Consider the following 12,834-nt stretch of genomic DNA (forward strand, 5'->3'; position numbering starts at 1 on the left):
TCTTTGTAAAACAGTTGAAACCCAGCCTCAACCGGGGGGCGGGTCTCAGACACGCTTTGTCCCCTGTTTACAATGGGGTACTCAGGTCAAAGCAGTTTCAGTCTTTTGTTCATGGTAATGAGTCATTCACGTCATCAGGAGAGTCGTCAAGGGAGCCATCAGGGGAGGCTTCCATCCCATCATTAGGAGAGTGCTAACTAGCGCACAATAGGTGCTAATCAGAGCTATTGTTTAGTCACTAGCCTATAGCAGTCGGCCTCTCGGTAGGAGGGGTCTGGTTAGGTTAAAAACTCCAGCTTTTGTTGGCTTCTGGTTTATTCTTCTCTACAAGAGTCAAGACAGAAGTCAGACTACCAGAGCAAGAATTTTACCTGAGGAAGCTTCTGTGATTTGAAGCGAAACGTCCTCACGTCAAGCAACCCAGTCCAGTCAAAGATTCAAGCTTCTCTACTATGTTGTCCTTTGACCTTCACATTAGAGATATTACGAGGACTGCTGTCTTCCATCTTCAAAAATATAGTGAAGATTCGTCCCATCCTGTCTATGGCTGATGCTGAGACCCTGATTCATGTTTCTTCTAGATTGGACTACCGCAATGTTCTACTTTCTGGTTCACCGCAGTCCAGGAGTAGGGGTCTCCAATTGGTTCTAAATGCTGCTGCCAGACTTTGGACAGGAAGCAGAAAGTTTGACCATATTACACCCAGTTTGGCATCTCTTCACTGGCTTCCTGTTCCTGTGAGATCAGATTTGAAGGTTCTGTTACTATAATTATTCACAAACTAGCATCTCCCTACTTAGCTGACTGAATTAGATAGATTTAAATAGATACTAAATAGATTTAACTTAATTCATCTGAAGAAATGGAGAAATCTGTGGGTCTGCTCACAGAATTTCCAGTTTGGCATGAAAAAGCGCTGCTGCAATGGTAAGCTTTGACGAGGCGACCACACCCTTTCACAACGATTCATTGACCGAATTACTTCCAGAAAAATAAACCATGCAAACTTTGGAACTGGATTAGAATGGGAATAACCCCTTTGTTTCTGATGATTTACGAATGTTAAAGCTGGATTACGGTCGCAAACAGCCATTTAAAAGTCAATTTGTGACCATAAAATCCAGCATCAACATCCACAAATCATGAGACACAAGGGGGTTATTCCCTAAATATTTGCTGGTTTCTTTGCAAGTTTCTTTCCTCACCTGGGTCAGTAAGCTGTTTATCTTTGGGTTGTGGACAAAAGAAGGCATTTGGGGATGCTATCTTGGGCTTTGGAAAACACTGATTGACTTTTTTTCCCCAGCGTTTAATGATATTTTATGGACCAACAGCTAAAGGATTATTCCAGAATATAATTGATTGATTAACAGAGAATGAAAATAATTGTCAGTTGCAGCCCTAAATTACACAGAACAGGTTAATTTGTATGTATTTCTGAACTTATTTTCAAATCTGTACTTAAAATTCTTATTAACTGATAGTGAACATGATTATTAATTGCAGCCTTATGAAATGTGTTACAATGTTATTTTGTTTTTGTGTTTCAAGAAGAAGCAAAGCTGTGTGCTTTTCATCTATTTTTTTTAATGAATGTCTTTATTTATTTTTTGGTACTTTATATCTTTTATATGTTGGGATTTTTAAAAAAAAATTGTTATAAAAAAGTTATTGGTAGATTTTATGGTTATGATTACTTGTAAATTACCCAAAGGCTAATTGAATAACCAGAAAATAATTAAGTGAAGAAGAAAAAAAATACCATTAGATTAATCATTTACAGCACTACAATAGGCTGGTGTCCTGTCCAAGGTATACACACCACCTCTCACCCTAACACTCCTGGGATAGGTGTCCAATAACCAATAAAACAGGCTTTACAGGGTTCCACTGGCAAAACAAAAGTGTTTAGAAACAGATGTGAAGTACATTTTAGATAACACTGCTGAGACAATATATTCCAGATGACCATCACAGTGCACACTGATACCCAAATTAGGTGGCACACCAAGTCCTGAGTGTCGAAAGGTCAACAGAATAACTAAACCTGACGCATATCCAATAACACGAATGGTAGATTGTATTGACTTAGTAGGATCAGCTAAACTTGTGTTAAGAAATTTTGAACTGATAACTTTTTGGCAGATTTTCAGCTTGAGTGCATGACAACGCTGTCTTCGTTGAGTGCACATATTATATATATATATATATATGGGTGATTCTTAGACTACGGGCACTTATGTCCTTTGATCATATTGTATGAAAAACAGAAAAAAGGGGAAATTTCACACTTTTATAGTTATCTTTACAATGAAAGTGTGTTAAGAAATTTGTTCTAGTAGTCTATGATGACTTTTTCACCTTATGCATTATATGCAAATATTGCCGTTTTGTGCTTGTCCCACACCCAGACTTTTGATCTTCAATGATAAAAATGAATGGTAAAGAAACGTTTTTTCTAGATAAACAGTGACATCAGAGCACATGTATATAGCGCCAAATCACAACAAATAGTTGCCCCAAGGCGCTTTATATTGTAAGGCAATGGTGTGGTGGAAATTACATTTACAAGGCCAATAGTGCCCGTAGTTAAAGAATCACCCATATATATATTCCTGCAACATTCCAAAGATAAGAAAAAAAAAATGTGGCTGGCAATTTGAAAACTTGTGCTGTATATCTGGTGTCTATCATGATGTGGTCATCTTTAATGATGACTGGGAGAGCTATATAAGATGTATTTGTTTGCTTTTTGAGCAGCTGCCTGCTGTGTGTCTTGCAGTCAATCTAGCCAAATGCAAGTTTGCCAGAGTGACCTATCTGGAGCATGTAGCTGGATGGGAACAGGTGAGACCAGTGAGTGTTAAAGATTTAGTAGTACAAGTATCTGCCCTGCCCACTAAAAAATAGGTCATGTATTTAGTGCGTCTATAGCGCGTTAAGACAGCAGTTTCTGTAAGAGGCATCTGTTGTAGCTCCACCGAAGTTTAAAAATAATGTGAAGTTCTTGTGGTCTCCCTTATGTCAGCAGGAATTGCCGAATGTCATCATAGTCCTGCCTTTACTGTTATGACCAGTTGAGAAGAGAGCAGCTGACTGGCTGTGTGGAGGCATCTGGGCCCACTGTTTCTGCTACACCATAAAAGGATCAAATGCAGCCTAATCCAGCTAGGAATCTGCTCTGTTCACATTCTATTTTCCTTTCGTGTTTTAGTTATACATAATGTTTGAAATGCTTCATCTGACGTTTTCCTTTGTTGTGTCTCCAAGATGGAGACGTCCAACGGTGCAGAGTGTACCACATCTTAAACGTCAACAGCTTTTAATCGTTAACAGTACTGCAAGTGATGTATCTCAGTGTGGATTTGACCTTCCTAATCCTTCCATTAATGCATGGTGGGCAGGGAACAGATGTTAACCCAACTGTCAAACTAGTCAAAACACTTCCAGCATTGTGTGGTATCTTCACTTGCTGTGTGCATAAAACAATTACATTGCCAGAAAAAAAAAAAATCACTTCTTAGGGTGTAACAAGTACCAACAAGCTTGAACTTGGCACACAGCATTTTAAAGACAATGATGGGTGTCACTCTGATGGCCACAATTTACCCATGACTAAGTAGGATGACTTAATCCAACCTGCACTCTGGGTTGTGCTGAAATTTCCTGCTGCATAACAGTTGGTAGACATGCCCCAAATCCACCTGCGCCACAAGTTATGCATTTGCTGTCAACATAAGGCTCCTTATACTGTGAAAAAATATAAAATTATCCAGAGGAACATCACTGGTAACAAATCATTCTTGAAGTACAGCAAGAAATATGAACTTATCATCTATGCTCATTTACTGCAGGTTTAGTTATTACCAATAAAAGAAGCAAAAGCATAAAATAAATAATGAATGCTCTCATTTTCCCTTGCCAGCTAATTGTTTAAAACATATTCCAGATACAAATTCTGAATCAAGATCTGGCTGATCTCAGAGGTGGACTGAGCAATGATGGCACCCTACCTTTTATAGTTTCAAGTCATTTGGAGCGGGAGTTCTTGAGCTGTGCCAGACATCAAACACAAACATATGGAACCCTGCACAGTGCCGTCCTCCCACTCTGGTGGGATAGGCATAAAAAGCTACCCTTTGGAAACCAACAAGCTTTCATACAACAGACAAAAGAACAAGACCGATATTAAACTGCATAATAAACACTGTACATCACAGAATATTGTGTTGGCAGTGACAAAACAGGACAATCAATACTCTGTGAGGCTCCATAAAACGCACTGTCCAGTAGGTTGTTGGCCATGCCTGGCATTGTTGCTTTGACTACCCAAGGTTACATTATGGTTTTCCTTCCCTCCTCTTTGAAGGTTTGCATGGGGACTTTTTTCTTGAAGTTTGTATTGAGGTGTGGTATCTTTTTGAAATTCATTACTACTTCTAAGGGTAAACAAAGTTGGTGACACATTGAAATGCTAGCACTGTAAAAACGCTACCAAATATTGACAGTGACATTGAGTTTGGTCAGACTGTTCACTTAAAAGCCCCTAAATGATATGGGCATAAACACTGAAGCACTTTTCTTGTTCACTGGAAAGTCTAATGCACTCAACCACATAACCATCAGTCATTCAGATGTTTGGAATTGCTTTACGATACCTGAAGTGGGTCTTTAAATAACTTCATTGGTCCAAATTGCACCTCTGTTAATGTGGTCTGAAAGATAAGAAGAATACAAAGATTAGGTGTGGGGGGGAAAAGCAAAATGTGATATTTTCCAGCATATTAAATGAAGATCCCTCAATTATCCTTAAATTCTACTTATAAACCACGTTCAGCGAATTCATTATAACAAGCCTTTATCATTCACTGAACATGCTAAACAAAATGCTTGAAATACAACCCTTAAAATTCTTTCAACTGTTTGCTATGAAAATGGAAAAAGACCAAGTGCACACACAGGTTTACAACTCATACTTTTCTGACATGAGCTTAGTTTTCTGTCTGCAAATAATTTAGGTTCCTTCCTGCTAAATGGAACCCAGCTCAGGGGTTAGTAACTATAGCAACCAAACCCTTTGTGGACCGCCATCCCTATAGAAATCTTATTCTCTGTAAACAATCTACACGTGATGAGGAATACAGAGAGGAATTTTAAAGTGTGCTGGGCAGCAGTAAACCACACTAAGCTAAATTGTAAGCCCTTTGAAAACATTAACTATAATGTAAAAACAAAACAAAAACAAATAATCAAAAAGAAGCCAATTAACTTCAGTTGTACCAAACTAACGTCACCATGATGCATCATTTGGTCACTTGTTCTAACATCACAAATAAGGCATGGGCTACCAAGACAGCTACAAGGTGATGCTTTGTGGTCTTCTGCTCTTCAGCAGACACAAGAACCTACATGCATGATGACATCACCCGCACAGCCGGAACAGAGTACACCGGTGTGTGTGTGTGTGTGCGTGCACGGGCACATGCCTGCATTTAAAGATAGATAATACACGTTGTATGGACCCATATTAGCTCCCACAGTCACTTGGAGGGCTCCACGTCTTGTCGGGAGAGAAAATGCAATTCTATAAATCAGGTAATGTTGATTTTGTTTTTTTGTTTTTTGTGTGTTTTACTGTGGGCAGCTGAGTCCATGAATATTTGGACAGTAACAATTTTACCCTTCTGAAACAAGAACATCTTGTTTCATATCAAGTCAAGTCAATAAGTGAAAGTAGAAGATGTAGAATTTAAGAAAGGGGTATTTTATGACTAAGTAGAGCAAGGCCTGAAATGCGTACTCTACATAAACATTTGAAATACTGAGGACATTTTGGGGCCCATCTGGTGCAATCTTGGCATGAAAAAGCAGTTTATTTATTTATCTTTAAAAATTTAAGTAAACAGATTATTTTTTAACATGGCTCATCAACTCCATTTGGACAGAGTAATATTAACGTTTTAGTTTTTAAAATTATATTACCTATCTTCTTCTTCTTCTTATTATTATTATTATGTGAAAAATTGCTTAAAGAAAAAAAAAGTATGCTCATTCCCCCATGCCACTGCCTCCTGGTGAAAGAGACAGGACAGGTGCATAGCTAAACAGCCACAACGAGGAGAAAAACATTTATTTACGTTGAATTTGTTACCTGAGTCGGCAGTAAGAAGGGTATATCACATGTGCAATGCATCAGAAACAGACGTGGTGCATATTTGAAGCAAAGGTGAGGGAGATAGGATTTTTAAACTGGCCTCACTGCAGCACTGACAGTGAGTGATAAGAGACACTGGCTGTTATCACTGCATTGACAATTTATTAAACAGTGCAAGACTGATGTGCACTGTTGATGATCTGTATGAATATAATGTACTTTTTTCAATACTTGAAGAATATTGTAATACTAATTTTAGAACATGGATATGCTTTTAAAACATGGCACTATAACTCTGCTGTAGCAGCAATGGTGATTAGCTCCACTGGCTCTGCATATTTGAAGCAAATTAAGAGGGAAGATCTATCCATAGAATAAAATCGTACAACACTTCTGACCGAAAACAATATGAATTTAATAGTGATTCTAGTTTGAGATAGTTTAATCTCCCAGCTCTATCGTGCAGCATTTATCAACTCCTTGTGTCACTCCTTTATCAGCTTCCCTATGTCACAGTCGTATCTTCAGCAGGCTGCATGTCCTCTGGAGCCTCCTCCCCCACATCCAGATGCTCAGGGTAGTTGACACATGAGAAAAACACAGAAATCTTTGCTTGCTTTTTGACAGGTGACAGAATCTACATTGTGAAAATGCATCCTCAGCAACAACATGGCTGGAGCTAAACCTGGTTGTGGTATGAAACAAGGACCCTGGTTGGTTGGCATGCCATGCAGTGGCCAATGGGAGTGCACTACTGAATCCCACCACTGTTGAAAATGACCTGTCAAATTCTGGTTTAGGCCATCAAAGAGATGGGTCAGCAGCCCTCTAGATAACATGTAGGTGCGAATCCTGAAGAACACAAAAGGATTTTCATTCAAGAAAACAGATCATACTAAAATTAATTTGAGTCATAATAAAAATACAAGCTGGCTGATTTTATGTTATTTTCAAAGTCATTAGTTATATGTAGCTATATGTTTTATTTATTTCAAAGTGGGTTGCCTCTTATTTTATTCTTATTTATTAAAAAAAATATGGCAACTCAAATAAACCTGCACTGTTCTGTTGAGTTTATGTCAAAGTTTGCCTGCACGTGCCAGTGTATTTTTTCCCCTTTGTAAGAGTTTGGTGTTTCAAAACACAATAAAATGTCAACACTTTTCTTTATAGCAGGCCTATAATTTCAGAAATGCAACAGAAACAACCACAAAACAGAAAAAGTTGGGACTATATGTAAAATAAAAATGTTGCAATAGTCCCTGTTTTTCCACTCACACCCACAGACGGCAAAAAAAAAAAAAATAATAATAAAAAAAAAAAAATAAGAGTTGTCTTGGTGACTTCCCTCACTTGTCTCCTTCCAGCATGGACATGTAGTTTTTGAGAACTGTCTACATGACAGATTTACTGTTTGCATTTCTTAACAATTGATGTAAATGAAGTCCAAGAAATATTCAGTGACTTGGTATCCATCCCCTGACATTTCTCCAGAAAACTGGCTGTAAAAATGATTCATTCTTACATTTAGAATAAACTGCCTTGTCCCAACCTTTTTGTTGTTGGAATATTTTGAGGCCTTAAATGTAGTGTTGGATGTGTTAACAAATAAAATAAAGCTGACCACACAAAACATGAAATGTTAGTTTCATACCATCTGCAGTTATATAAATAGAAGTGAAAGAAAATGTCAGGATCATTATGGGTCAGTGTCAGGATTAGGGATGCACCGATACTACTTTTTCCCAGACTGAGTACAAGTACGAGTACTTACATTTGGGTACTCGTTGATACAGAGTAACGATACGAATACTTAATGATACCATTACAGTTTTATGATGACTTTGAAAATGTTTTATTCATCAGTTGTTCCTTACTTTTTGACTGGAACTGCTACCAATATCATTAGCTTTGTTTTTATTTAAACATTTCACTTAAACTATATTACTTCACTTTTTGACTACAACAAATCATGTTTTAACATTAACCTTGTATTTCTTAAACATGACACTTCCAGATATCTCACTGAAGTGTAACCTGTGGACTTCAGCACTACAAAATATACCACACCAAAAACTGAAATGAAACTGTCCATCATTAACTTTTACTTATGTCTGAGCACCAGTGTTGCCAGTTAATTTGAAAAAGTAACTTACTTTACTGATTACTTACTTTATTGATTACTCAATTTTAAAACTAAATTAGATTACTAGTTACAGCAGTGTAACAGTAAAACTTATAATTTCTAATATACATTGTTTATAAATGTAACTATTAAATTCTTTCTAATATTTTTACAACTTAAATTCTTTATCGTTTTCATTGTTAAAATTATAATTATTATAATTATTATTATTATAGTATTATTATTATTATTAGTAGTAGTAGTAGTGGTAGCAGTATGGAAAAATTGTCTTCAAAAGTGGTTAATCTAGGGGTGTGGAGGGGGAAGCAAGCCCCCCCTTTCTGCCTGGATTCACCCCTGGATGGCTGTCTGAGCAGGAATAATTGACAACGTGTATTTATGGAAAAAGCACTGCAGCCGGTCTGCTCTGTGTTAGCCTGAGCCCATCAGATCTCAGAAGCTAAGCAGTGCAGTGTCTGGTTAGTACTTGGATGGGAGACCTCTTTGGAACACTAGCGACTGTGTGTGTTTCTCCAGGTAAAACTGGAGGTGCGTCAGGAAGGGCATCCGGCGTAAAACTTGTGCCAAATACCTATGTGGATCTGACTGTATCCGCTGTGGCGACCCCAAACAATAATGGGAGCAGCTTAACTGACAACAACAACATTTATGGAAAAAGCACAACCAGATTGAGAGGTAGGGAATTTGTTTGACATTTTTCAACATTTTTGTACGTCGTATCATCCTCAGAAAGAAACTTTAGGTGCATTTGGATGGAAAAAACAAGCGTTGTTAATGTGTGCAGATCAGCTGCTTTTAGCGAGGGCACATGGAGCAACACAGAGTTTTAAAGAAAAAAAATGCAAAAATGTCTTAGTAAAGCTCAGTGAAGGTCTGCTGCCTTCTTCGCGCTTTAAGAAATGACAACTGTTCTCAAATCTGAGCTTCGCTGCAGAAAACAGATGAAAAGCTCACAGCATCAAACGCTTCATGGAAGAAGTGGGCAGTTCATCGAACCTCAACCTCTGCCTGCCCACGGGCTGCCACAATCGACCATATCAGTACAGAGCTCATGTGGGTGACGTGACAGTCAGATCGCCCGCTGCGTGTTATGGTCTGACAGTCCGTTTCAATCTGGGGCCAGCCTGTCAATGTGCGCGCCGTGCCCATGCTTGCTCGCTGCAGCCCGTTGCCACAGTGATATATGTATTTATTTATGTCTATGTGAGGACAGCAAGAACACCCACGCATCACAGTGGGCAGTTGTTAGTACATGTCCGTCCAAACAGTACGTGTTGTCCCACCGTGATATCTAGATCCGCAGATTTCCACGGCCGCTTCTGTCGGCGTCCACACCTTTCAGTTCAGCGCACACACCAACATGTCACTGTGTTTGTTTGCAAAGCCACTCATGGGGCACTTAGACAAATTTCACTGCCAGCTCGACAGTGATTGTTTGCTGACTGTTTTCATGTTAACAGTGCGAATGGCCACACATTTTCTAAGTGCCAAACGAGTGGTGTTAGATGTTTGTGCGTGTCACCTGGAATTTGGCTGACACCTGCCGCAAGAGGGTTCGATGAGCTCGCACATCGCAGACCGCTGGTGTGTGCAAATATTTGTAGCAACAAGTGTATGAGGCGTTAGAAGCAGCTACGAATTTACACATTTTGTATACAATTTTGTATACAATATGTGTAGAGGCCCTAAGGGATGTTTAGATTCAACAAGACTGAGTATATGTAAGTAACTGAAGCCAATTATCAATTAAATTCGGTCACTTGTTTGAATGACTAACCAAAGGACTGATTACTTTCTTCACCTTAAGCTACTTGTTCGTGGATAATTTTTCTCCTTAAATAAATGAACTCTACTTTGTTGGTACTTTTTCCCAATATTTCTTTTGCTGATATTTGAACTCATTTTGGGTGATATTGATGCCGATACTAATATATATATATATATATATATATATATATACACACACACACACACACACACACAACAAGTCTCTCCTGTACTAGAATTGGCCATTTACTAGTCTTATTGTGATGGCCTACTTGCAGATACAAATACAAACTGCAGCAAACTTTGATCCCATTCCAAATGTATTATTCAAAAATGATACATTTATGATAACATGATTTACAAATTCACTGAGAAGGAAATTATTTAAATTTGGACAAAATGGAAATTATATGATGCTGCCACATTTCATTTTTAAGTAAAACAGCAAAATTAAAAATGATGTTTTTTCCCCACAAACAACACTGTAACAACTCAGTGACAGCTCTCTATTGCACAAAAAAAAAAAAAAAAAAAAAAAAAAAAAAAACAATAGATATATCACATTTTTTAATGTAACATTTTTTCTGGAGATGAGCATTGGTACCAACGGACCTCAGGGCCTATTTAGGACTCACTTTACATCAGAGGCAGCGCTTGTTGGGAAGGTGTCGTAACACGGACCCACAACAGGGGGCGCAAATGAACGGACAATGGATAAGAGAAGGAGTAACAATTTAATGTTGCACAAGAACACAACGTAATGTAAACAAGAGGGCTGCCAATCATACACAAGAGGACTGCGGGCAGGCTTGAAGATAGGAGACCTCGGATGAACAAAGAGCCGGGGCCCACACCGCTTCTACCACCAACGGCCTGAAGAACACCGAAGCCGCCAAGCCCTGAGTCCCCAGGTGGTCTCTGTCCTCCGTTGTCGGCCCTGGTACTGCTGGCAGACAGAAACAGAAGGTGGTGAGTGTGAATCCTCACACCCAGCAACCTTGATTAATGATTCTTCTGGGAGGGAGAACCTCCACCTCCAATCATACACACGTGCAGCTCCTGTTTACCACTTATCGGTTTTGGGGTGTGAGGCGAAGTCGTCGCAGTCACACCAAACGCCAAAAATCCCAGATAAGGAATACCAACAGGAAAAACAGCTGCAAAACAGATCAGATTATTATTCGCAATAATCACAGCAGAGAAGTTTACCTCGAATCGTAGGAGATTTCTCGGCGAGGAGGTGGAGTCGCCGTCCGGCCTTTATGGTGATGATGATGATGAGATGAATGAGTGACAGCTGGTGTTGAGGATGATTGACGGCTGTCACTCCCAGTGGTTCTGGCGCCCTCTTGTGCTTGAAGCCCGCACTCCAAGCAGGGCGCCATCTGGTGGTGGAGAGCCAGCAGTACCTCCTCTTCAGCGGCCCACACAACAGCGCTCCAGATGTGCATGCGAGTGCTGACCACATGGTATTGGGCCCGTAAGTATCGCGTTATGTGGCATGAGCAAGCTTAAAAAGTTGTCGTTTTCAAGACAAGTGAAGGATTAAATCCATTGTGAATCACTGCTTTAAGTCACTCTCCTCGCTCATATCATTAGCCTTGGTATGTAAAGAAACCTAAAAAAGCTTTTCAAAGAAGTAACACGTTAAAATACTGAACAAACTAGATTTCCCACAATGCATTTTCACATCCCTGGTGAAACATGACAGTTTGGTGGTTTTGCCTCAATGACAATCCGCTGACTTCCCACCTGCTCTTAAAGACAGACTCACACAAGCTGCACTGCGAATGCGTGACTTTATCGCAAAGTTATAGTGGAGTTCATTTTCATGTCTGCAGACTCTACTTTTTAAACTTTAATTGGCCGATATTAATGTCTTTTCCTGATATAAATGTGCATTCCTGCTATTCTGTATTTACTCAAGTTGCTTTTGTCTTATTAAATTATTTATGGAAAAAATTATATCCAGTTTTTATTGATTGACTGAATGATTTTAAATTTCCATTTCAGATCATTTGCACTGCAGTGTTACTGAACACACGAAAGTGAAAGATGCCACAAAATTATATTAAGATAGCATGTAAATATCCTTATTGTGTGATTGAACTACAATGTGATGCCATAAAGTCATGTGAAAATAAAGTGCATAACTTTCTTTCACTTCTTGTTAATTATGGGCGCTTCATCATGTGTCGGCTATTCAGAATCGCATAACGGAATGCGTCACAATTATGTTTACCATATACCTGAAGTCAGAGTTTTCCACTCCACCAAAATTTGCAAACATTTGATTTACTTAAATCATGAATCCCTGTTTTGGTATTAAAACCAAAGTGCACCCACACGTAGGCTCTGCCAGATGAAGGTGCCATTCTTATATTTTCCACTATGCTCACCTCTGAAATAATGCTGGAAGTGACAGGCGTTTGGTACTAAGAGACAATCAGCCTACTAGCCCCACAGCAACATGCAGAGAAGTAGATGTCATAATAACCACAAAGATTTGAGGTATATTTGACATTTTAAATAAGGATACGCCCGATCTAATCCAGTATCGGATCGGCTTCCGATATTGGCGTAATTCAAGCTGAGCTGTTTGAGAGAGCTCGCTTCTGCCGTGTTTGAAGCTGAGGGTAACGGCAAATATAAGCCCGGCTCAGGTTCAAATTGTCTGTTCATCAAGCACAGACTTGCCGAAAAATGAACTGAATTGTTGCTGAAAAGTTAGCCACTTCAGTGTCCCGAGGCTGTGAAACGCCAGCT

General features: G+C 39.0%; 1 protein-coding gene across 1 annotated transcript in view; it reads right to left on the reverse strand.

Moving 5' to 3' along the window:
* pde8a (phosphodiesterase 8A) overlaps positions 1-12,834 on the reverse strand; it is a 230,564-nt gene that overhangs the window by 103,481 nt on the left and 114,249 nt on the right. Inside the window, 1 exon segment of the mRNA XM_034194944.1 lies at positions 4,660-4,716. Within this exon segment, the coding sequence (XP_034050835.1) occupies positions 4,660-4,716 (57 nt within the window).

This window comes from Thalassophryne amazonica, chromosome 2 (genome assembly GCF_902500255.1).
Source record: "Thalassophryne amazonica chromosome 2, fThaAma1.1, whole genome shotgun sequence".
Lineage (NCBI taxonomy): Eukaryota > Metazoa > Chordata > Actinopteri > Batrachoidiformes > Batrachoididae > Thalassophryne > Thalassophryne amazonica.